The 25,674-nt window shown below is 53.8% G+C and overlaps 1 protein-coding gene across 1 annotated transcript in view; it reads right to left on the reverse strand.

The window, feature by feature from the left end:
* Nucleotides 1-25,674, reverse strand: part of CALCR (calcitonin receptor) — a 653,324-nt gene that overhangs the window by 193,019 nt on the left and 434,631 nt on the right. Inside the window, exon 6 of the mRNA XM_068238473.1 lies at nt 4,113-4,204. Coding sequence (XP_068094574.1) covers nt 4,113-4,204 — 92 coding nt within the window. The remainder of the gene's footprint in view (nt 1-4,112; nt 4,205-25,674) is intronic.

The raw sequence follows: 25,674 nt of genomic DNA on the forward strand, positions 1-25,674 counted from the left end.
CACTGTGAGGAAATCCACCTGCTGGCCAAGCAGCAGTAACCCTGTGTTATCACGCCCAATAGAGACCTGCAGCAAGTCCTCACTGTAAGGAAATCCACCTGCTGGCCAAGCAGCAGTAACCCTGTGTTATCAGTCACTCCCAATAGAGACCTGCAGCAAGTCCTCACTGTAAGGAAATCCACCTGCTGGCCAAGCAGCAGTAACCCTGTGTTATCACTCCCAATAGAGACCTGCAGCAAGTCCTCACTGTGAGGAAATCCTCCTGCTGGCCAAGCAGCAGTAACCCTGTGTTATCACTCCCAATGTAAACCTGCAGCAAGTCCTCACTGTAAGGAAATCCACCTGCTGGCCAAGCAGCAGTAACCCTGTGTTATCAGTCACTCCCAATAGAGACCTGCAGCAAGTCCTCACTGTAAGGAAGTCCACCTGCTGGCCAAGCAGCAGTAACCCTGTGTTATCACTCCCAATAGAAACCTGCAGCAAGTCCTCACTGTGAGGAAATCCTCCTGCTGGCCAAGCAGCAGTAACCCTGTGTTTTCACTCCCAATGTAAACCTGCAGCAAGTCCTCACTGTAAGGAAATCCACCTGCTGGCCAAGCAGCAGTAACCCTGTGTTATCAGTCACTCCCAATAGAGACCTGCAGCAAGTCCTCACTGTAAGGAAATCCACCTGCTGGCCAAGCAGCAGTAACCCTGTGTTATCACTCCCAATAGAGACCTGCAGCAAGTCCTCACTGTGAGGAAATCCTCCTGCTGGCCAAGCAGCAGTAACCCTGGGTTATCACTCCCAATAGAGACCTGCAGCAAGTCCTCACTGTGAGGAAATCGACCTGCTGGCCAAGCAGCAGTAACCCTGTTATCCCTCCCAATAGAAACCTGCAGCAAGTCCTCACTGTGAGGAAATCGACCTGCTGGCCAAGCAGCAGTAACCCTGTGTTATCTCCTAATAGAAACCTGCAGCAAGTCCTCACTGTGAGCAGCAACACCTGATTACTGCTGCTTAGCCAGACTGTGTCTCTCCTCAGCTCTCCCAGTCCGATACTGGGAATGGTTCTGTAGCAACAGCCTGAGGCAAGGAGGTTGAAGAAGTGACTGCCAGGATGGGATGGGTCGTGTGTAATCCTGTTGGCCCTGGACCGGATTCTAGATGTGTGGGGAGGTCCTCCAGGTGGTTGGCTTGGTACTCAGACCTGCAATAGAATTTGTTGAGCTCCTCGGCTAGTACGATGCTTGGGAGGTAAGTGTTGAGGAGGGGGCTTGAAGTTTGTGGCTGCCCGGTTGCAGGCACACTGTCAGTCAGTGTGCAGTGTTTGCGGTTGGACTGTCAGTCAATATGCAGTGTTTGCGGCCGGACTGTCAGTCAGTATGCAATGTGTGCGGTTGGACTGTCAGTGGGTATGCAGTGTTTGCGGTTGGACTGTCAGTCAGTATGCAGTGTTTGCGGTTGGACTGTCAGTCATTATGCAATGTTTGCGGTTGGACTGTCAGTCAGTATGCAGTGTGTGCGGTTGGACTGTCAGTCAGTATGCAGTGTTTGCGGTTAGACGGTCAGTCAGTATGCAGTGTTTGCGGTTAGACTGTCAGTGGGTATGCAGTATTTGCGGTTGGACTGTCAGTTAGTATGCAGTGTTTGCATTTGGACTGTCAGTCAGTATGCAGTGTTTGCGGTTGGACTGTCAGTCAGTATGCAGTGTTTGCGGTTAGACGGTCAGTCAGTATGCAGTGTTTGCGGTTAGACTGTCAGTGGGTATGCAGTATTTGCGGTTGGACTGTCAGTTAGTATGCAGTGTTTGCATTTGGACTGTCAGTCAGTATGCAGTGTTTGCGGTTGGACTGTCAGTCAGTATGCAGTGTTTGCGGTTGGACTGTCAGTCAGTATGCAGTGTTTGTGGTTGGACTGTCAGTTAGTATGCAGTGCTTGCGGTTGGACTGTCAGTTAGTATGCAGTGTTTGCAGTTGGACTGTCAGTCAGTATGCGGTGTTTGCGGTTGGACTGTCAGTCGGTATGCAGTGTTTGTGGTTGGACTGTCAGTCAGTATGCAGTGTGTGTGGTTGGACTGTCAGTCAGTATGCAGTGTTTGCGGTTGGACTGTCAGTTAGTATGCAGTGCTTGCGGTTGGACTGTCAGTCGGTATGCAGTGTTTGCAGTTGGACTGTCAGTCGGTATGCAGTGTTTGCGGTTGGACTGTTAGTCGGTATGCAGTGTTTGTGGTTGGACTGTCAGTCGGTATGCAGTGTTTGTGGCCGGACTTTCAGTCAGTATGCAGTGTTTGTGGCCGGACTTTCAGTCAGTATGCAGTGTTTGTGGTTGGACTGTCAGTCAGTATGCAGTGTTTGTGGTTGGACTGTCAGTCAGTATGCAGTGTTTGCGGTTGGACTGTCAGTTAGTATGCAGTGTTTGTGGTTGGACTGTCAGTCAGTATGCAGTGTTTGTGGTTGGACTGTCAGTTAGTATGCAGTGGTTGTGGACGGACTGTCAGTTAGTATGCAGTGTTTGCGGGTGGACTGTCAGTCAGTATGCAGTGTTTGCGGGTGGACTGTCAGTCAGTATGCAGTGTTTGTGGTTGGACTGTCAGTTAGTATGCAGTGTTTGCAGTCGGACTGTCAGTCAGTATGAAGCTGTTGCGGACAGACTGTCAGTCGGTATGCAGTGTTTGCGGTTGGACTGTCAGTCAGTATGCAGTGTGTGCGGTTGGACTGTCAGTCAGTATGCAGTGTTTGCGGTTAGACGGTCAGTCAGTATGCAGTGTTTGCGGTTAGACTGTCAGTGGGTATGCAGTATTTGCGGTTGGACTGTCAGTTAGTATGCAGTGTTTGCATTTGGACTGTCAGTCAGTATGCAGTGTTTGCGGTTGGACTGTCAGTCAGTATGCAGTGTTTGCGGTTGGACTGTCAGTCAGTATGCAGTGTTTGCGGTTGGACTGTCAGTCAGTATGCAGTGTTTGTGGTTGGACTGTCAGTTAGTATGCAGTGCTTGCGGTTGGACTGTCAGTTAGTATGCAGTGTTTGCAGTTGGACTGTCAGTCAGTATGCGGTGTTTGCGGTTGGACTGTCAGTCGGTATGCAGTGTTTGTGGTTGGACTGTCAGTCAGTATGCAGTGTGTGTGGTTGGACTGTCAGTCAGTATGCAGTGTTTGCGGTTGGACTGTCAGTTAGTATGCAGTGCTTGCGGTTGGACTGTCAGTCGGTATGCAGTGTTTGCAGTTGGACTGTCAGTCGGTATGCAGTGTTTGCGGTTGGACTGTTAGTCGGTATGCAGTGTTTGTGGTTGGACTGTCAGTCGGTATGCAGTGTTTGTGGCCGGACTTTCAGTCAGTATGCAGTGTTTGTGGCCGGACTTTCAGTCAGTATGCAGTGTTTGTGGTTGGACTGTCAGTCAGTATGCAGTGTTTGCGGTTGGACTGTCAGTCAGTATGCAGTGTTTGCGGTTGGACTGTCAGTTAGTATGCAGTGTTTGTGGTTGGACTGTCAGTCAGTATGCAGTGTTTGTGGTTGGACTGTCAGTTAGTATGCAGTGGTTGTGGACGGACTGTCAGTTAGTATGCAGTGTTTGCGGGTGGACTGTCAGTCAGTATGCAGTGTTTGCGGGTGGACTGTCAGTCAGTATGCAGTGTTTGCGGGTGGACTGTCAGTCAGTATGCAGTGTTTGTGGTTGGACTGTCAGTTAGTATGCAGTGTTTGCAGTCGGACTGTCAGTCAGTATGAAGCTGTTGCGGACAGACTGTCAGTCGGTATGCAGTGTTTGCGGTTGGACTGTCAGTCAGTATGCAGTGTTTGCGGTTGGGTTGTCAGTCAGTATGCAGTGTTTGCGGTTGGACTGTTAGTCAGTATGCAGTGTTTGCGGTTGGACTGTCAGTCAGTATGCAGTGTTTGCGGTTGGACTGTCAATTAGTATGCAATGTTTGCGGTTGGACTGTCAGTTAGTATGCAGTGTTTGCGGTTGGACTGTCAGTTAGTATGCAGTGTTTACGGAGCAGACGGACTGTCAGTCAGTATGAAGCAGTTTTGGAACCAGCACCGGCCAGTATTCCTGCCCTCTGTCTCCCTCTAATACAAAAGCCACGCAGACCACAGACAACGACACGGAAATTCTGCACTCACGTGGCACTTACTTGAAGTAGAAGAAGATCCCAAGAGAGATGAGCAGGGAGAGGATAGACAGGGCGTGTCCCACTATTGCCATGTAGTACAGGATGTAGGCGTTCTGCAGGGAGGGGGAGGAGCAGAGGGGGAGTGACATACGTTATATACAGCAGGCAGAACAATACAAGAGAGATGAGCAGGGAGAGGATAGACAGGGCGTGTCCCACTATTGCCATGTAGTACAGGATGTAGGCGTTCTGCAGGGAGAGGGAGGAGCAGAGGGGGAGTGACATACGTTATATACAGCAGGCAGAACAATACAAGAGAGATGAGCAGGGAGAGGATAGACAGGGCGTGTCCCACTATTGCCATGTAGTACAGGATGTAGGCGTTCTGCAGGGAGGGGGAGGAGCAGAGGGGGAGTGACATACGTTATATACAGCAGGCAGAACAATACAAGAGAGATGAGCAGGGAGAGGATAGACAGGGCGTGTCCTACTATTGCCATGTAGTACAGGATGTAGGCGTTCTGCAGGGAGGGGGAGGAGCAGAGGGGGAGTGACATACATTATATACAGCAGGCAGAACAATACAAGTTGTTTAGGTGATTACTTTAAAGAGGAGCTGTTAGGTATTGGGTCTCAGAGAAAAAAAACACATATATCAGTAGCTAAATACTGGCTGTACTTACATTACATATGCATTTCACTGTCCACGTTTGGATTTCACAGAATTTTTATATAGTATTTGCAGAGAATGATGCTCCTGACAGCTCATGGCAGGTTCCATGTTTGTCTGTCGTGTATGAAGCCAATTGTGATGTAATATCCTCCCTTACCTTGCTTCCTGATGATTCCACTCACAAAAAAGATCCGGATCAAAGATCCTAATGGTTGATGATTCGGACAACACTACTGTGCAGTGAATATTAATTAGCCATGTGGCTAGGAACAATAGCGACTCCTGCAGTATACTCTAACGGAACATGTGCCCTGTGAACAGCACATTGATTTTTCAGTGCTGTGAGCTGGGCTGCAAGATACAAGCTGCTGTAACATGAGCCTGTAACTTCCCACTGTGAAAGCAACCTTAGGGCGGGATAGGGAAATAAAGGGGAGGACCAAGGGAGTGCAGTAGGGAGAAGAAGCAGCCCCAGCATGCTTTGCAGTATCTGTTATGCGGCCTCTCGTCCTACCTAAGAGCTTGGGAATAACAGCCTTGCTGTTCAGCAAACATCACAGTAAGAGAGATTTTTAACTTCAGTATTGCCTTTTTGGCTTCCTTCTAAACTGTTTAACACAGGAGAATAGAGGTTTAAATCAGCTTTTGCAGCCTGACAGTTACTCTTTAAACCTCTATTCTCCTGTGTTAAACAGTTTAGAAGGAAACCAAAAAGGCAATACTGAAGTTAAAAATCTCTCCTACTGTGATGTTTGCTGAACAGCAAGGCTCTGTATTCCCAAGCTCTTAAAGGGACACTTAAGTCAAACAAAAAAAATGAGTTTTACTCGCCTAGGGCTTCCAATAGCCCCCTGCAGCTGTCCGGTGCCCTCGCCGTCTCCCTCCGATCCTCCTGGCCCCGCCGGCAGCCACTTCCTGTTTCAGTGACAGGAGCTGACAGGCTGGGGACGCGAGTGATTCTTTGCGTTCCCAGACACATTAGCACCCTCTATGCTGCTATATGGTATATGATATATGCTCTAGCAGCATAGATGGCACTATTGTGGCCAGGAACGCGAAGAATCACTCGCGTCCCCAGCCTGTCAGCTCCTGTCACCGAAACAGGAAGTGGCTGCCGGCGAGGCCAGGAGGATCGGAGGGAGACGGCGAGGGCACCGGACAGCTGCAGGGGGCAATTGGAAGCCCCAGGTGAGTAAAACATTTTTTTTTTACTTAAGTGTCCCTTAAAGGAGGCCGGCAGGACGCATAACAGATACTGCAAAGCATGCTGGGGCTGCTTCTTCTCCCTACTGCACTCCCTTGGTCCTCCCCTTTATTTCCTTATCCCGCCCTAAGGCTGCTTTCACAGTGGGAAGTTACAGGCTCATGTTACAGCAGCTTGTATATTGCAGCCCAACTCACAGCACTGAAAAATCAATGTGCTGTTCACAGGGCACATGTTCCGTTAGAGTATACTGCATGAGTCCGCTATTGTTCCTAGCCACATGGCTAATTGTTGTCCGGATCATGAACCATTAGGATCTTTGATCCTGATCTTTTTTGTGAGTGGAATCATCAGGAAGCAAGGTAAGGGAGGATATGACATCACAATTGGCTTCATACACGACAGACAAACATGGAACCTGCCATGAGCTGTCAGGAGCATCATTCTCTGCAAATACTATATAAAGATTCTGTGAAATCCAAACATGGACAGTGAAATGCATATGTAATGTAACTACAGCCAGTATTTAGCTACTGATATATGTGTTTATTTTCTCTGAGGCCTTATACCTAACAGCTCCTCTTTAAATTAGCTTTTGCTGCCTGACAGTTACTCTTTAATGACTAATGGTACAAGATTTCTCTGCAAGCTTTCTAAACATCAATTTTCTACTTCAGGCATGTTTCAGAACTGGGTCAGAACCGTACAAAGTACTGTCACATACTGAGGCTTACAGGGGCGTAGCAATAGGGGTTGCAGAGGTAGTGACCACATTGGGGCCCTTTGGCCAGAGGGGCCCCGTGGGGCCCTCCCTCAGCTACAGTATTAGCTCTCTATTGGTCCAGTGCTCATAATAATCACTTCTATAGATGTATTGAATAGTGGTAATTGTTAGCAAACTACTCCCCATTCCCTTCTTGCACCTCTGACACTGTAGTTGCCATTGGCAGGTTTTGGTGCGCCGTATCAATTGTTATGTATAGAGTGCTTGGGGGGCCCCATTGTAAGACTTGCATCAGGGCCCACAGCTCCTTAGCTACGCCACTGGAGGCTTATGTGTGATTTTCTGGGGTCACAGCAATCTGACACCATGTTACAGTCTTCCTCTTGTGGATTATATAAAGAATCTCATCAAAGCTGCACACAATGCTGCCCGCATTTTTTACTAAAACGCGCGGCTGACCCATTCACTACAGTGGATAGCATCGGCCATGCAACGCATACAAACACAGATGGCATGCGATCGTACCTGCATGTGATCATGTGAACGAGGCGGCCTATGACCATATCTCCCAACTTTTTGAGATGAGAAAAAGGAACACTTAAGCCACACCCCTGCCACACCCCTGGCCACGCCCTCACCACACCTCTAGTCACGCATACCATAAAGATTTCATAAGAAACATATGTTGTTTTATAATTCAAACCACGCTGGTCCTTTCTATCCTGGTTCATTTTCCTTCATAGTAACATTTTAAAATTAGTAATATATCAATTTAAAGGTTGGGAATAAAGTTTAGAGTCAATCAAACACATTTTTAGTAGATAAATATATATATTTACATAGAAAGAGGTACAAAGTCCTGAAAGAGGGACAAATGAGGAGGAAAGAGGGACAGAGGGGCATGGCTCCGAAAAAGGGTCTGTCCCTCCGAAAAAGGGACATTTGGGAGCTATGCTATGACTAACAGTACAAGTTTTCTCTGCATGTTTCAGAACTGGATCAGAACCCATCACAACCATTTGGTACGTTTCTGATACAGTTCTGCAATATGCCTGAAGAAGGAACTTTAAGTTTTGAAAGCTTGCAAAGAAATCTTGAACAGTTAGTCATTAAAGGTGTTACCTAAACAACTTATCTTGTTCTGTCTTCAGAGAACAACAGGTAGTAACAGGAAATACAACAGGGAATCACAGGAAATACAACAGGGAATCACAGGAAATACAACAGGGAATCACAGGAAATACAACAGGGAATCACAGGAAATACAACAGGGAATCACAGGAAATACAACAGGGAATCACAGGAAATACAACAGGGAATCACAGGAAATACAACAGGGAATCACAGGAAATACAACAGGGAATACCAGGAAATACAACAGGGAATCACAGGAAATACAACAGGGAATACCAGGAAATACAACAGGGAATCACAGGAAATACAACAGGGAATCACAGGAAATACAACAGGGAATCACAGGTAATACAACAGGGAATCACAGAAAATGCAACAGGGAATAACAGGAAATACAACAGGGAATAACAGGAAACACAACAGGGAATACCAGGAAATACAACAGGGAATAACAGATAATACAACAGGGAATAACATGATATTAGCAATAGCCTAGCCTTTCAGTTCCCAAACACCCCATACATATATTTAAATAACACAGACGACCACCATAATGGATTTTATAGGCCAAAGCAGCCCGTTTATTAATCATAACTCAAAACATATAACTTCAGAGAGCTGAGGTAAGGGATCCGAGGTTCTGTAACCTGTTGCACTTAAAGGGATACTGGCAAGCAGCCTGGAACCGGCCCCCGCCGCGGTCACCGGCTCAGGGACAGCTGCATGCCCACCGAATCACTCTCACTTGCTGAGATCCTACCCGGGCGGTTTTGCACCTGAGGCAAATCCCCCCGAAACCCAACGACCTTCGGAGCCCTTACCCCTCCTGCTGCCATGACGATGATTGACGAACCTGTCGGGAGAAAACACCTTCACGACACAAAGAAACAAGGGAGGGAGGGAGGGAGCTTCTCGCCTAGCGCCTGACTGTGCGCGCTCCGCCCCCCTGCACATTCAAAACTGGCCTTCCGCTCCACCCACACCTTCTTCCATCCCCTTCCCCTCTAACTTAACCCCTTGCCTTCTGGCAGGCTGCACTATCATGTGCGGCCTTCCAGATTCCCCTGCGCTACACTTCCAGGCCTTATCTTGATATTAGCAATAGCCTAGCCTTTCAGTTCCCAAACACCCCATACATATATTTAAATAACACAGACGACCACCATAATGGATTTTATAGGCCAAAGCAGCCCGTTTATTAATCATAACTCAAAACATATAACTTCAGAGAGCTGAGGTAAGGGATCCGAGGTTCTGTAACCTGTTGCACTTAAAGGGATACTGGCAAGCAGCCTGGAACCGGCCCCCGCCGCGGTCACCGGCTCAGGGACAGCTGCATGCCCACCGAATCACTCTCACTTGCTGAGATCCTACCCGGGCGGTTTTGCACCTGAGGCAAATCCCCCCGAAACCCAACGACCTTCGGAGCCCTTACCCCTCCACCACGAACCGACGTGACCCCTCACGGCAGAGAGGCCCACACCCTCAACGCTCTCTGAATCCCCTCTTCAATCCCGAGCGCCCACAAATCGGTTCCCACGTCATTCAAGTGAACCCCATCCCTGCTGAGAAGCAGGTGGAGGTCACTCTCCAGCTCGACGTGCCTAATGGCTACGCCCCCATTGTGCACAAAGAATCTCGCCACCTCCTTATTCATCTTTACCCTGGCCCTGTTAATTTTAGTCACAGACCTAGCCAATCTCCACTCAGATCTGGCGACCACGTCTGACCACGCTAGTACCGTAGCTGGGAACTCCCTCTTCAATCTTAGGAAATCAAATTTGATATCCCTAATGATCACCCTCGTGGATTTTGAGGCAATGTCATTGCCCCCGACGTGTAAAACTAACACATCTGGGGCCCTATCCCATTCTGCATACCTGCGGATCTCAGGCAAAACCCGTGACCACACCATACCCGGGAAACCTAACCATCTGATAAGGACCTCCTGTCTTGGAAATCCCAGTTGACGCCCTTCTGGGCGGACAGCAGCTCTTCTCGCGCCCCTAGAGACATAGGAGTGTCCGAAGATCCAGACTAAGGTCGGTCGTCCTGCACAAACGATAAAGCAAGACAAAAGGGGGAACAACACTAAAACCCAATTTTAAATAACAACTACATCTTACATCAAATGTGGCCTGACGTAGGACCTATACCTCAATGAGTCCCATCTGCCTATCTTCTTGACCACCTCCTCACCAAGCCCCCAGCGTGCAGCCTCAGTTGCCGCCCCTATTCGAAACGAGTGGGAGGCGAACTCGCCAGGAGGAAGGACAACTTTTGCAAGGCACTTGCGAAAAATTGCGGAGAACTGAAAGCGCGAGAGTGGAGAACCGTCCGCATGCGCTAAGAAAACAGGGGCCGATTGCGGCCTTGACTGCAAAAACCTGGCAACCGTATTCCTGGGGCACAATAACCCCCCTGTCTGAAAAAGTGTGATAACCTTACCCTTGCCCGCGCGGTCTGTTTTAGACTTGCGCAACATAATGGATACCGCTTCCTCCTGCAATGACACATCCCCGGCGAGGATGCCTCCCACCGTGGATTTTGACCTACTCACCAATTCCCCCACCCGGAACGCCCCAAAGAAGGCCAACACAAAAGCGGTGCTGAAAAGCAACACCTCATTTTGGCAAGAACATATTCCCTGCAGGGCCGAAACCACCTTACCCAGGACCTCAAATGTGACAGGGCGCCTCGAATCCCTTGTGGGGAACCCCGCTCTAAACCCTCTCATCGCCTGTCCCACCCTAAAATCCTTGGTAACATCCTTTTGACCCCTGGACTTAAACAAAAAGGCCAATGCCGCCAATTTTTTGGACATGGCCGCCGCTGAAGTGCCTTCCGCAAAGTTATTCCCTACAAAGAACAGGAGCAAGCACGCTAGATCCTCCTCTGTCGAGCAGCCCCCAACCTGAGCCATCAAAGCGTCCCACGCTGTCCAAACAGGCGCGTACGCTGCCCATGATGACTCTGAGAGGGACCTTCTAGTCAGCTGGTCGATCACCCGAAAGGCATTGTCCACATCGCCTCTGGACAAGGAACCCCAATCTCTTCCGCTGAGGGTGCCGCTGCCCGGAACCTGTCCCACTGGAAGCGAGATAGGGCATCAGCAATAGTGTTGTCCACCCCGGGCAAATGCACCGCAAAGATGCAAATATTCAACTGCAAACAACTCAGGACTAAACGTCTCATTACCCTCACAACTGGGGGCGAAGAAGCTGAAAACTTGTTCACTGCTAGTACTACCCCCAAATTGTCACAATTGAAGCGGATACGCCTGTTGGCCAGGCACTGACCCCACAATTGTACCGCCACGACTATCGGGAATAGCTCCAGCAACACCATGTTGGTTGTGAGACCAGCCTCCACCCACGAAACGTCCCAGGGGGCTGCGCACCACTCACCTGCCATAAAGATGCCAAATCCGTGGGCTCCCGATGCGTCCGTGAATAGCTCGATGTCAAAGTTACTCACCTCCTCCTCCATCCAAAGGGATCTCCCATTGAAATCCTGTAAAAAGGTCAACCAGACCTTCAGATCCTCCCTCATGTCCGCCGTAATCCGAATCCGATGATGAGGCAACGAAACCCCAGCTGTAGCGTTTGACAACCGCCTGCAGAAAATGCGCCCCATTGGCATTATTCTGCAGGCAAAGTTAAGTTTTCCTAGCAATGATTGGAGGTCCCTTAACGTGATTTTTTGTCTCGCCACTACCGACTGTATAGTAGTCTGGAGATCCCTGACCTTGTCACCCGGGAGGCTACATTCCATGGCTACCGTATCAATGCAGACCCCCAAGAACTTAAGGGATGTGGTGGGGCCTTCGGACTTTGCTAGTGCTAGGGGAATACCAAACATGTCGCATATCCGGTACATCGCAGCCAAGGCTGTCGTGCAATCCTGCGAGCCTGCCGCCCCCATAAACAGAAAATCATCCAAATAATGCAACACGGACCGAACCCCCGAAACTTCCCTTACCACCCACTCAATGAAACAGCTAAACTTTTCAAAGAACAAACAAGAAACCGAGCAGCCCATAGGGAGGCAAAGATCCACAAAGTACTTACCCTCCCATACGATCCCCAATAGCCTGAAACTGGATGGATGGACCGGGAGCAGCCGAAAGGCCGATTCTATATCTGTTTTAGCTAACAAGGAACCTTGGCCCAACCTCCTAACCCACCTGAGTGCTACATCAAATGACGTATACGCAACTGATGTATCTTCAACGGACAGGCCGTCATTGACTGACGACCCTTTTGGAAATGACAGGTGATGTATCAGGCGGAATGCGCCCGGTTCCTTCTTTGGGACAACCCCCAATGGTGAAACAATTAGGTCATCAATTGGGCAACTATCAAATGGTCCCGCTACTCGACCCGCTGCCATTTCCTTATCCAATTTGGATGACACCACCGCAGGGAATTCCCTTGCTGATCTAAGGTTCCTGTGAGGGGCTCCACCCCTTGCTGTGCATTGACTGGGAATGATAAAACCTGACGAAAAACCCCGCCGTAAAAACGCCGCATCATCCGCACGCGGATACTTACAAAGGAACGGCTCCATCTCTTGAACTTTCACCGGAGTCCTCCCTCTTGCTTCCAGCATCCGACGCCCTCCCCTTACGCTGCTTGTAACATCTGGACGCGGGATGAGATCCACCGCAACCCGAGCACTCGTGCTTAAAACGGCACGAGGGGCCGAATCTACATGTGCCGTCATTAAATTGCCAGCACAACCCCTTTGTTTTGTTGCCTGTTTTTCCTGTGACGCCTGTGCCCTCCTGTCCTCGAAAGGACTGCTGCCCTGTTGCTGGGATCATCAGACTCATCCACAGTTCTATATCTTTGTGGTTCCAGCACACTGACGGCCGAACCGCCTTTCTCTGCCTGAAAAGCTCGTCATACTTGAGCCATGCGTCGCCCCCGTACCTCCTGTAGGCCTCTCCGATCGCATTCTGGTAGCAAAACAGTGCTGAACAGCACTCGGGATTCTTTTCACCGATTACGCATGCCAGAATTTCAAAGGCCTGAAGCCAGTTTGGGAACGTGCGCGGAATCAACCGGTATCTGCGCCGTTCCTCCTCTTCCTTTTTGGATTCGGTAGATTTTACCTTATCCAGATTAAACTTGGCCAGCGGTAACAGTGAAAAAATCTCGACAAACTCACCTTTCCAGATGCGTTCGCGAACCTCGGTTTTTAAATGAATTCCCAGTGGCCCCGTAAGGCAAAGATACATCTCTGCCTTTGCCGCGTCAGCTAACCTCACCACCTCCGCCTCATCGGCTTTTGACCCCTCCCCGGACCCCTCGGTGGTCTGAACAGCTGCCTCTGAACAGCCTGGTGCCACTGCTGACGACACCGCCGGGGTTGGCGCCGGCTGCGCCGCCATCTGTGTTGTAACCATCCCTGCAGGGGAAGCCCCCCCCGGCTGCTGCCCTGCTAACACGTTACCACCTGAAATCTGAATTGCCTGCTGAGGAACCCCCCACGCGTTGACAGGCGCCTGCATCTGACCAACCCATGCCCCGACTGGTGACCCAACAACTGCAGGGGGCCCCCCAAGCAAATTTCTCATGCCCGCCATAAATGATTCCAATGCTGGGATAATAACTGCCTGAGGATTAACCCCCCAGCCCCCCCCAAGCTGAGCTGGAACCCCTGGTGTCCCTAAACCCACCCCACTTGACATACTGGTGATATTGGTATTGGTAATGGCCTCACCTGGTGGCGCAGGAGCACGGACCTGCCCGACCGCTGATCCGGATCCAGATGCGCTCGCTGCTCCATCATCTTGCCGCAGGGCTGTGTCCCCGGAGCCCCCGGCAGCCGTACTCTGATTGTAGGCCCCAAGCCCAGCCTGGCTGCTGCTCTGCTGTGCTCTGTCGTCCTGTCTCCCACTCCTGGATGCTCCGGCCTCCTCTCCTCCCCTCTCAGTGCTGGCCGCCCTGCCGTCCTGGGAAGACTCCTGTGCTCCCGCCGCTCTCTGGGAAGAGGCGGTGCCCGTGCTGCCAGATCTGCTTCCTCCCTTCTTTGGCTTGGGGTTGCGAGCGGCCTGGGAAGAGGCCCCCGCCCCCTTCTTTTCCGCTGCGGATCCGCGCTTCCCTCCTCCTGATGCGCCGCTCTTGCCGCTGGTGCTCCTCCCGGCAGACCCACCCGCCGCCGGCTGTTTTTTAGCAGGGGGCGCCTGAGGGTCAGTGGCTGTGCTCCCGCTCCTCCGGCCCGACCGCAAGGTCGGCTCCGGGCTGAGCCGCTCTGGTGGCCTGGAAGTCCTCCGTCCGGTCTCCTGCTGCTGTCCACTGGGACCGGCCGCCATGGCCGCCATCTGGATCTGGACCCACTCCGGTCCCCTGGACGCCGCCTCTGTGCGTATCCGCTCCACCAAGGCCTCCACATCCGACATGCTGCAGACAGGCAAGGTAGGTCCGTGCAGCTTCTCGCCTAGCGCCTGACTGTGCGCGCTCCGCCCCCCTGCACATTCAAAACTGGCCTTCCGCTCCACCCACACCTTCTTCCATCCCCTTCCCCTCTAACTTAACCCCTTGCCTTCTGGCAGGCTGCACTATCATGTGCGGCCTTCCAGATTCCCCTGCGCTACACTTCCAGGCCTTATCTGGAAACACAACGGGAATAAGAGATTGGGAAGTCTGCCAGCAGGCCTTCCAGTGCTGTAAAGTCGGGGTGTCTGGTTCTAGCGGTTAGATGTACCCCACTGACTGTGCCCTAATGCAGAGCTACCTCTGGTGCTGTAATAGCAATCAGTACATACGATCCTGAAAGCCAGTTTGTTGCTGTAGTGTAACCAGGTGTTTATATAATGTGCTGTATAACATGTAACAGTGATACAATCATTTCTGTATGTTTGTATTACGTTATTTCACTTGAATGGGCCCCTGGCTTTCCTTTCCCGAAACTGCCAGGAGGTTCAAACCTGATTTCTGTGCTACAACAATGGGGGGTTAAAGTGAATGGGAACCGCATTTAAAAAAAATGAAGCAAATACTTACCTAAGGAGAGGGAAGGCTCTGGGGAGTATAGAGCCTTCCGTCTCCTCTCTCGGAGGTCTCTATCCTGTGCTGGCTCCCCCCCCCCGTTTCAATCCCCCACCGAAAGGGTATTTGGAAGTCTTCGGGAGCCGTGTCCTCCTGAAGACGTGCGGCTCCATACTACACAGGCGTGAGCGTGCAAGAGAGCGTGCTTGCGCAGGTGCAGTACAGGGCCGCCCTTCTTCAGGAGCACTCAGGCTCCCTGAAGACTTCTGAAGCCTCCTTTGGCCGGGTACAGCAGTATTTGCCTAATTTAGTCACATACCAGGCGAGCCAGCACTGGAACGAGGGGACCAGGAGAGGAGCCGGAAGACTCTATAGGACCCAGAGCCTCCCCTCTCCTTGGGTAAGTATCTCTCTCATTTTTCTAAATGCGGTTCTCATTCACTTTAAAGCGGACTTGAACTCAAAACATCTCTCTGTCCTAAAAGATCCACATCAGCATAATAATAACCTTTACAGAGAAAAAAAGTATTTGTTACAGCTGAGACAAATCCTGCAACAAATCTGCAGTGTGTCTAGTTCCTGCTTTCATGGAAGCTTTCATATTGTAAACATCTTGTGTTTACAAATTAGCTGCTTTGCCATGGCAGTCAGCTGACACAGGGGAGAGATCAAATTACAACCTGTGATTAGACACAAATGAGAGTGAATTAGACAGGCTAAACTCTCTAAATACAACAGGCTGAATTTCTCTCTGTTTTCTTTCTGACCTGTGCAAGAGTTCAGGTCCACCGTAACAGCAGACTCCACTTGTGTGTAGTCTGTCCGATCGGTGCGATAGGCAAGTGTACGGCGGAATACTGGCACACGGCAAGACCATTTCTTGGCCAGCATCCCAGGAAATTGGAGTTTGTTCTTGCCAAAAACCTCTTCCTCTGATATGCTGGGGGGAGGGGGGTCCATCTGCGGCGCTCCACGGCGAGATCTCCGCGTCCGAGGTGATGACTCAGAGTCCACAGCCCAACTCCAGCATGTTTATACGCATGTCAGGCTGTGTGTGGACATCATGAAATGGGCATTTGGAATGGAGAGCGAGATTCGCATCAGCTGGTGGCAAATCGATCCAACGTACTCTGCTCATTATTCCAAACTATTTATATCATTATGCTGGGAGCTCTCCAAGGCCAGGGAAGGCTGGAGGAGGCTGTGACACTGGCCAGCTACTGACACTAAGGCCAGGGAAGGCTGGAGGAGGCTGTGACACTGGCCAGCTACTGACACTAAGGCCAGGGAAGGCTGGAGGAGGCTGTGACACTGGCCAGCTACTGACACTCAGGTCAGGGAAGGCTGGAGGAGGCTGTGACACTGGCCAGCTACTGACACTAAGGCCAGGGAAGGCTGGAGGAGGCTGTGACACTGGCCAGCTACTAACACTAAGGCCAGGGAAGGCTGGAGGAGGCTGTGACACTGGCCAGCTACTGACACTAAGGCCAGGGAAGGCTGGAGGAGGCTGTGACACTGGCCAGCTACTGACACTCAGGCCAGGGAAGGCTGGGGGAGGCTGGGACACTGGCCAGCTACTGACACTAAGGCCAGGGAAGGCTGGAGGAGGCTGTGACACTGGCCAGCTACTAACACTAAGGCCAGGGAAGGCTGGAGGAGGCTGTGACACTGGCCAGCTACTGACACTAAGGCCAGGGAAGGCTGGAGGAGGCTGTGACACTGGCCAGCTACTGACACTCAGGCCAGGGAAGGCTGGAGGAGGCTGTGACACTGGCCAGCTACTGACACTAAGGCCAGGGAAGGCTGGAGGAGGCTGTGACACTGGCCAGCTACTAACACTAAGGTCAGGGAAGGCTGGAGGAGGCTGTGACACTGGCCAGCTACTAACACTAAGGCCAGGGAAGGCTGGAGGAGGCTGTGACACTAGCCAGCTACTAACACTAAGGCCAGGGAAGGCTGGAGGAGGCTGTGACACTGGCCAGCTACTGACACTCAGGCCAGGGAAGGCTGGAGGAGGCTGTGACACTGGCCAGCTACTGACACTAAGGCCAGGGAAGGCTGGAGGAGGCTGTGACACTGGCCAGCTACTGACACTAAGGCCAGGGAAGGCTGGAGGAGGCTGTGACACTGGCCAGCTACTAACACTAAGGTCAGGGAAGGCTGGAGGAGGCTGTGACACTGGCCAGCTACTAACACTAAGGCCAGGGAAGGCTGGAGGAGGCTGTGACACTGGCCAGCTACTGACACTAAGGCCAGGGAAGGCTGGAGGAGGCTGTGACACTGGCCAGCTACTAACACTAAGGCCAGGGAAGGCTGGAGGAGGCTGTGACACTGGCCAGCTACTAACACTAAGTCCAGGGAAGGCTGGAGGAGGCTGTGACACTGGCCAGCTACTAACACTAAGGCCAGGGAAGGCTGGAGGAGGCTGTGACACTGGCCAGCTACTAACACTAAGTCCAGGGAAGGCTGGAGGAGGCTGTGACACTGGCCAGCTACTAACACTAAGGCCAGGGAAGGCTGGAGGAGGCTGTGACACTGGCCAGCTACTGACACTAAGGCCAGGGAAGGCTGGAGGAGGCTGTGACACTGGCCAGCTACTGACACTAAGGCCAGGGAAGGCTGGAGGAGGCTGTGACACTGGCCAGCTACTAACACTAAGGCCAGGGAAGGGTGGAGGAGGCAGTGACACTGGCCAGCTACTGACACTAAGGCCAGGGAAGGCTGGAGGAGGCTGTGACACTGGCCAGCTACTGACACTAAGGCCAGGGAAGGCTGGAGGAGGCTGTGACACTGGCCAGCTACTGACACTAAGGCCAGGGAAGGCTGGAGGAGTTTGTGACACTGGCCAGCTACTGACACTAAGGCCAGGGAAGGCTGGAGGAGGCTGTGACACTGGTCAGCTACTAACACTAAGGCCAGGGAAGGCTGGAGGAGGCTGTGACACTAGCCAGCTACTAACACTAAGGCCAGGGAAGGCTGGAGGAGGCTGTGACACTGGCCAGCTACTGACACTCAGGCCAGGGAAGGCTGGAGGAGGCTGTGACACTGGCCAGCTACTGACACTAAGGCCAGGGAAGGCTGGAGGAGGCTGTGACACTGGCCAGCTACTAACACTAAGGCCAGGGAAGGCTGGAGGAGGCTGTGACACTGGCCAGCTACTGACACTAAGGCCAGGGAAGGCTGGAGGTGGCTGTGACACTGGCCAGCTTCTAACACTAAGGCCAGGGAAGGCTGGAGGCGGCTGTGACACTGGCCAGCTACTGACACTAAGGCCAGGGAAGGCTGTAGGAGGCTGTGACACTGGCCAGCTACTAACACTAAGGCCAGGGAAGGTTGGAGGAGGCTGTGACACTGGCCAGCTACTGACACTAAGGCCAGGGAAGGCTGGAGGAGGCTGTGACACTGGCCAGCTACTAACACTAAGGCCAGGGAAGGCTGGAGGAGGCTGTGACACTGGCCAGCTACTGACACTAAGGCCAGGGAAGGCTGGAGGTGGCTGTGACACTGGCCAGCTACTGGCACTAAGGCCAGGGAAGGCTGGAAGGAGGCTGTGACACTGGCCAGCTACTGGCACTAAGGCCAGGGAAGGCTGGAAGGAGGCTGTGACACTGGCCAGCTACTGACACTAAGGCCAGGGAAGGCTGGAGGTGGCTGTGACACTGGCCAGCTACTGGCACTAAGGCCAGGGAAGGCTGGAAGGAGGCTGTGACACTGGCCAGCTACTGGCACTAAGGCCAGGGAAGGCTGGAGGAGTTTGTGACACTGGCCAGCTACTGACACTAAGGCCAGGGAAGGCTGGAGGAGGCTGTGACACTGGTCAGCTACTAACACTAAGGCCAGGGAAGGCTGGAGGAGGCTGTGACACTGGCCAGCTACTGACACTAAGGCCAGGGAAGGCTGGAGGAGGCTGTGACACTGGCCAGCTACTAACACTAAGGCCAGGGAAGGCTGGAGGAGGCTGTGACACTGGCCAGCTACTGACACTAAGGCCAGGGAAGGCTGGAGGAGGCTGTGACACTGGCCAGCTACTAACACTAAGGCCAGGGAAGGCTGGAGGAGGCTGTGACACTGGCCAGCTACTAACACTAAGGCCAGGGAAGGCTGGAGGAGGCTGTGACACTGGCCAGCTACTGACACTAAGGCCAGGGAAGGCTGGAGGAGGCTGTGACACTGGCCAGCTACTAACACTAAGGCCAGGGAAGGCTGGAGGAGGCTGTGACACTGGCCAGCTACTAACACTAAGTCCAGGGAAGGCTGGAGGAGGCTGTGACACTGGCCAGCTACTAACACTAAGGCCAGGGAAGGCTGGAGGAGGCTGTGACACTGGCCAGCTACTAACACTAAGTCCAGGGAAGGCTGGAGGAGGCTGTGACACTGGCCAGCTACTAACACTAAGGCCAGGGAAGGCTGGAGGAGGCTGTGATACTGGCCAGCTAATAACACTAAGGTCAGGGAAGGCTGGAGGAAGCTGTGACACTGGCCAGCTACTAACACTAAGGCCAGGGAAGGCTGGAGGAGGCTGTGACACTGGCCAGCTACTGACACTAAGGCCAGGGAAGGCTGGAGGAGGCTGTGACACTGGCCAGCTACTAACACTAAGGCCAGGGAAGGGTGGAGGAGGCAGTGACACTGGCCAGCTACTGACACTAAGGCCAGGGAAGGCTGGAGGAGGCTGTGACACTGGCCAGCTACTGACACTAAGGCCAGGGAAGGCTGGAGGAGGCTGTGACACTGGCCAGCTACTGACACTAAGGCCAGGGAAGGCTGGAGGAGTTTGTGACACTGGGCAGCTACTGACACTAAGGCCAGGGAAGGCTGGAGGAGGCTGTGACACTGGTCAGCTACTAACACTAAGGCCAGGGAAGGCTGGAGGAGGCTGTGACACTGGTCAGCTACTAACACTAAGGCCAGGGAAGGCTGGAGGAGGCTGTGACACTGGCCAGCTACTGACACTAAGGCCAGGGAAGGCTGGAGGAGGCTGTGACACTGGCCAGCTACTAACACTAAGGCCAGGGAAGGCTGGAGGAGGCTGTGACACTGGCCAGCTACTAACACTAAGTCCAGGGAAGGCTGGAGGAGGCTGTGACACTGGCCAGCTACTAACACTAAGGCCAGGGAAGGCTGGAGGAGGCTGTGACACTGGCCAGCTACTAACACTAAGGCCAGGGAAGGCTGGAGGAGGCTGTGACACTGGCCAGCTACTAACACTAAGTCCAGGGAAGGCTGGAGGAGGCTGTGACACTGGCCAGCTACTAACACTAAGGCCAGGGAAGGCTGGAGGAGGCTGTGACACTGGCCAGCTACTAACACTAAGGCCAGGGAAGGCTAGAGGAGGCTGTGACACTGGCCAGCTACTAACACTAAGGCCAGGGAAGGCTGGAGGAGGCTGTGACACTGGCCAGCTACTAACACTAAGTCCAGGGAAGGCTGGAGGAGGCTGTGACACTGGCCAGCTACTAACACTAAGGCCAGGGAAGGCTGGAGGAGGCTGTGACACTGGCCAGCTACTAACACTAAGGCCAGGGAAGGCTGGAGGAGGCTGTGACACTGGCCAGCTACTAACACTAAGTCCAGGGAAGGCTGGAGGAGGCTGTGACACTGGCCAGCTACTAACACTAAGGCCAGGGAAGGCTGGAGGAGGCTGTGACACTGGCCAGCTACTAACACTAAGGCCAGGGAAGGCTGGAGGAGGCTGTGACACTGGCCAGCTACTGACACTAAGGCCAGGGAAGGCTGGAGGTGGCTGTGACACTGGCCAGCTTCTAACACTAAGGCCAGGGAAGGCTGGAGGAGGCTGTGACACTGGCCAGCTACTGACACTAAGGCCAGGGAAGGCTGGAGGAGGCTGTGACACTGGCCAGCTACTAACACTAAGGCCAGGGTAGGCTGGAGGAGGCTGTGACACTGGCCAGCTACTGACACTAAGGCCAGGGAAGTCTGGAGGTGGCTGTGACACTGGCCAGCTACTGGCACTAAGGCCAGGGAAGGCTGGAAGGAGGCTGTGACACTGGCCAGCTACTGGCACTAAGGCCAGGGAAGGCTGGAAGGAGGCTGTGACACTGGCCAGCTACTGACACTAAGGCCAGGGGAGGCTGGAGGTGGCTGTGACACTGGCCAGCTACTGGCACTAAGGCCAGGGAAGGCTGGAAGGAGGCTGTGACACTGGCCAGCTACTGGCACTAAGGCCAGGGAAGGCTGGAAGGAGGCTGTGACACTGGCTAGCTACTGACACTAAGGCCAGGGAAGGCTGGAGGAGGCTGTGACACTGGCCAGCTACTGACACTAAGGCCAGGGAAGGCTGGAGGTGGCTGTGACCCTGGCCAGCTTCTAACACTAAGGCTAGGGAATGCTGGAGGCGGCTGTGACACTGGCCAGCTACTAACACTAAGGCCAGGGAAGGCTGGAGGAGGCTGTGACACTGGCCAGCTTCTAACACTAAGGCCAGGGAAGGCTGGAGGCGGCTGTGACACTGGCCAGCTGCTAACACTAAGGCCAGGGAAGGCTGGAGGAGGCTGTGACACTGGCCAGCTACTAACACTAAGGCCAGGGAAGGCTGGAGGAGGCTGTGACACTGGCCAGCTACTAAGGCCAGGGAAGGCTGGATGAGGCTGTGACACTGGCCAGCTACTAAGGCCAAGGAAGGCTGGAGGAGGCTGTGACACTGGCCAGCTACTGACACTAAGGCCAGGGAAGGCTGGAGGAGGCTGTGACACTGGCCAGCTACTAACACTAAGGCCATGGAAGGCTGGAGGAGGCTGTGACACTGGCCAGCTACTGACACTAAGGCCAGGAAAGGCTGGAGGAGGCTGTGACACTGGCCAGCTACTGACACTAAGGTCAGGGAAGGCTGGAGGAGGCTGTGACACTGGCCAGCTTCTAACACTAAGGCCAGGGAAGGCTGGAGGCGGCTTTGACTCTGGCCAGCTACTGATACTAAGGCCAGGGAAGGCTGTAGGAGGCTGTGACACTGGCCAGCTTCTAACACTAAGGCCAGGGAAGGCTGGAGGAGGCTGTGACACTGGCCAGCTACTGACACTAAGGCCAGGGAAAGATGCAGGAGGCTGTGACACTGGCCAGCTACTGACACTAAGGTCAGGGAAGGCTGGAGGAGGTTGTGACACTGGCCAGCTTCTAACACTAAGGCCAGGGAAGGCTGGAGGCGGCTGTGACACTGGCCAGCTACTGACACTAAGGCCAGGGAAAGCTGTAGAAGGCTGTGACACTGGCCAGCTTCTAACACTAAGGCCAGGGAAGGCTGGAGGAGGCTGTGACACTGGCCAGCTACTGACACTAAGGCCAGGGAAGGCTGGAGGAGGCTGTGACACTGGCCAGCTACTAACACTAAGGCCAGGGAAGGCTGGAGGAGGCTGTGACACTAGCCAGCTACTGACACTAAGGCCAGGGAAGGCTGGAGGAGGCTGTGACACTGGCCAGCTACTGACACTAAGGTCAGGGAAGGCTGGAGGAGGCTGTGACACTGGCCAGCTACTGACACTAAGGCCAGGGAAGGCTGGAGGAGGCTGTGACACTGGCCAGCTACTGACACTAAGGCCAGGGAAGGCTGGAGGAGGCTGTGACACTGGCCAGCTACTGACACTAAGGTCAGGGAAGGCTGGAGGAGGCTGTGACACTGGCCAGCTTCTAACACTAAGGCCAGGGAAGGCTGGAGGCGGCTTTGACACTGGCCAGCTACTGACACTAAGGCCAGGGAAGGCTGTAGGAGGCTGTGACACTGGCCAGCTTCTAACACTAAGGCCAGGGAAGGCTGGAGGAGGCTGTGACACTGGCCAGCTACTGACACTAAGGCCAGGGAAGGCTGGAGGAGGCTGTGACACTGGCCAGCTACTAACACTAAGGCCAGGGAAGGCTGGAGGAGGCTGTGACACTGGCCAGCTACTAACACTAAGGCCAGGGAAGGCTGGAGGAGGCTGTGACACTGGCCAGCTACTGACACTAAGGCCAGGGAAGGCTGGAGGAGGCTGTGACACTGGCCAGCTACTGACACTAAGGCCAGGGAAGGCTGGAGGAGGCTGTGACACTGGCCAGATACTAACACTAAGGCCAGGGAAGGCTGGAGGAGGCTGTGACACTGGCCAGCTTCTAACACTAAGGCCAGGGAAGGGTGGAGGAGGCTGTGACACTGGCCAGCTACTGACACTAAGGCCAGGGAAGGGTGGAGGAGGCTGTGACACTGGTCAGCTAATTACACTAAGGCCAGGGAAGGCTGGAGGAGGCTGTGACACTGGCCAGCTACTGACACTAAGGCCAGGGAAGGCTGTAGGAGGCTGTGACACTGGCCAGCTACTGACACTAAGGCCAGGGAAGGCTGGAGGAGGCTGTGACACTGGCCAGCTACTGACACTAAGGCCAGGGAAGGCTGGAGGAGGCTGTGACACTGGCCAGCTACTGACACTAAGGCCAGGGAAGGCTGGAGGCGGCTGTGACACTGGCCAGCTACTGACACTAAGGCCAGGGAAGGGTGGAGGAGGCTGTGACACTGGCCAGCTACTTACACTAAGGCCAGGGAAGGCTGGAGGAGGCTGTGACACTGGCCAGCTACTAACACTAAGGCCGGGGAAGGCTGGAGAAGGCTGTGACACTGGCCAGCTACTGACACTAAGGCCAGGGAAGGCTGGAGGAGGCTGTGACACTGGCCAGCTACTAACACTAAAGCCAGGGAAGGCTGGAGGAGGCTGGGACACTGGCCAGCTACTGACACTAAGGCCAGGGAAGGCTGGAGGAGGCTGTGACACTGGCCAGCTACTGACACTAAGGCCAGGGAAGGGTGGAGGAGGCTGTGACACTGGCCAGCTACTGACACTAAGGCCAGGGAAGGCTGGAGGAGGCTGTGACACTGGCCAGCTACTAACACTAAGGCCAGGGAAGGTTGGAGGAGGCTGTGACACTGGCCAGCTACTAACACTAAGGCCAGGGAGGGCTGGAGGAGGCTGTGACACTGGCCAGCTACTGACATTAAGGCCAGGGAAGGCTGGAGGAGGAGGTGACACTGGCCAGCTACTAACACTAAGGCCAGGGAAGGCTGGAGAAGGCTGTGACACTGGCCAGCTACTAACACTAAGGTCAGGGAAGGCTGGAGGAGGCTGTGACACTGGCCAGCTACTAACACTAAGGCCAGGGAAGGCTGGAGGAGGCTGTAACACTGGCCAGCTACTAACACTAAGGTCAGGGAAGGCTGGAGGAGGCTGTGACACTGGCCAGCTACTAACACTAAGGCCAGGGAAGGCTGGAGGAGGCTGTGACACTGGCCAGCTACTGACATTAAGGCCAGGGAAGGCTGGAGGAGGCTGTGACACTGGCCAGCTAATAACACTAAGGCCAGGGAAGGCTGGAGGAGGCTGTGACACTGGCCAGCTACTGACACTAAGGCCAGGGAAGGCTGGAGGAGGCTGTGACACTGGCCAGCTACTAACACTAAGGTCAGGGAAGGCTGGAGGAGGCTGTGACACTGGCCAGCTACTAACACTAAGGCCAGGGAAGGCTGGGGGAGGCTGTGACACTGGCCAGCTACTGACACTAAGGCCAGGGAAGCCTGGAGGAGGCTGTGACACTGGCCAGCTACTGACACTAAGGACAGGGAAGGCTGGAGGAGGCTGTGACACTGGCCAGCTACTGACACTAAGGCCAGGGAAGGCTGTAGGAGGCTGTGACACTGGCCAGCTTCTAACACTAAGGCCAGGGAAGGCTGGAGGAGGCTGTGACACTGGCCAGCTACTGACACTAAGGCCAGGGAAGGCTGGAGGAGGCTGTGACACTGGCCAGCTACTAACACTAAGGCCAGGGAAGGCTGGAGGAGGCTGTGACACTGGCCAGCTACTAACACTAAGGCCAGGGAAGGCTGGAGGAGGCTGTGACACTGGCCAGCTACTGACACTAAGGCCAGGGAAGGCTGGAGGAGGCTGTGACACTGGTCAGCTACTGACACTAAGGCCAGGGAAGGCTGGAGGAGGCTGTGACACTGGCCAGATACTAACACTAAGGCCAGGGAAGGGTGGAGGAGGCTGTGACACTGGCCAGCTACTGACACTAAGGCCAGGGAAGGGTGGAGGAGGCTGTGACACTGGTCAGCTACTTACACTAAGGCCAGGGAAGGCTGGAGGAGGCTGTGACACTGGCCAGCTACTGACACTAAGGCCAGGGAAGGCTGGAGGAGGCTGTGACACTGGCCAGCTTCTAACACTAAGGCCAGGGAAGGGTGGAGGAGGCTGTGACACTGGCCAGCTACTGACACTAAGGCCAGGGAAGGGTGGAGGAGGCTGTGACACTGGTCAGCTACTTACACTAAGGCCAGGGAAGGCTGGAGGAGGCTGTGACACTGGCCAGCTACTGACACTAAGGCCAGGGAAGGCTGTAGGAGGCTGTGACACTGGCCAGCTACTGGCACTAAGGCCAGGGAAGGCTGGAGGAGGCTGTGACACTGGCCAGCTACTGACACTAAGGCCAGGGAAGGCTGTAGGAGGCTGTGACACTGGCCAGCTACTGACACTAAGGCCAGGGAAGGCTGGAGGCGGCTGTGACACTGGCCAGCTACTGACACTAAGGCCAGGGAAGGCTGGAGGAGGCTGTGACACTGGCCAGCTACTGACACTAAGGCCAGGGAAGGCTGGAGGCGGCTGTGACACTGGCCAGCTACTGACACTAAGGCCAGGGAAGGCTGGAGGAGGCTGTGACACTGGCCAGCTACTTACACTAAGGCCAGGGAAGGCTGGAGGAGGCTGTGACACTGGCCAGCTACTAACACTAAGGCCAGGGAAGGCTGGAGAAGGCTGTGACACTGGCCAGCCCAGCTACTGACACTAAGGCCAGGGAAGGCTGGAGGAGGCTGTGACACTGGC

This window comes from Hyperolius riggenbachi, chromosome 5, assembly GCF_040937935.1.
Source record: "Hyperolius riggenbachi isolate aHypRig1 chromosome 5, aHypRig1.pri, whole genome shotgun sequence".
Classification (NCBI taxonomy): Eukaryota; Metazoa; Chordata; class Amphibia; order Anura; family Hyperoliidae; genus Hyperolius; species Hyperolius riggenbachi.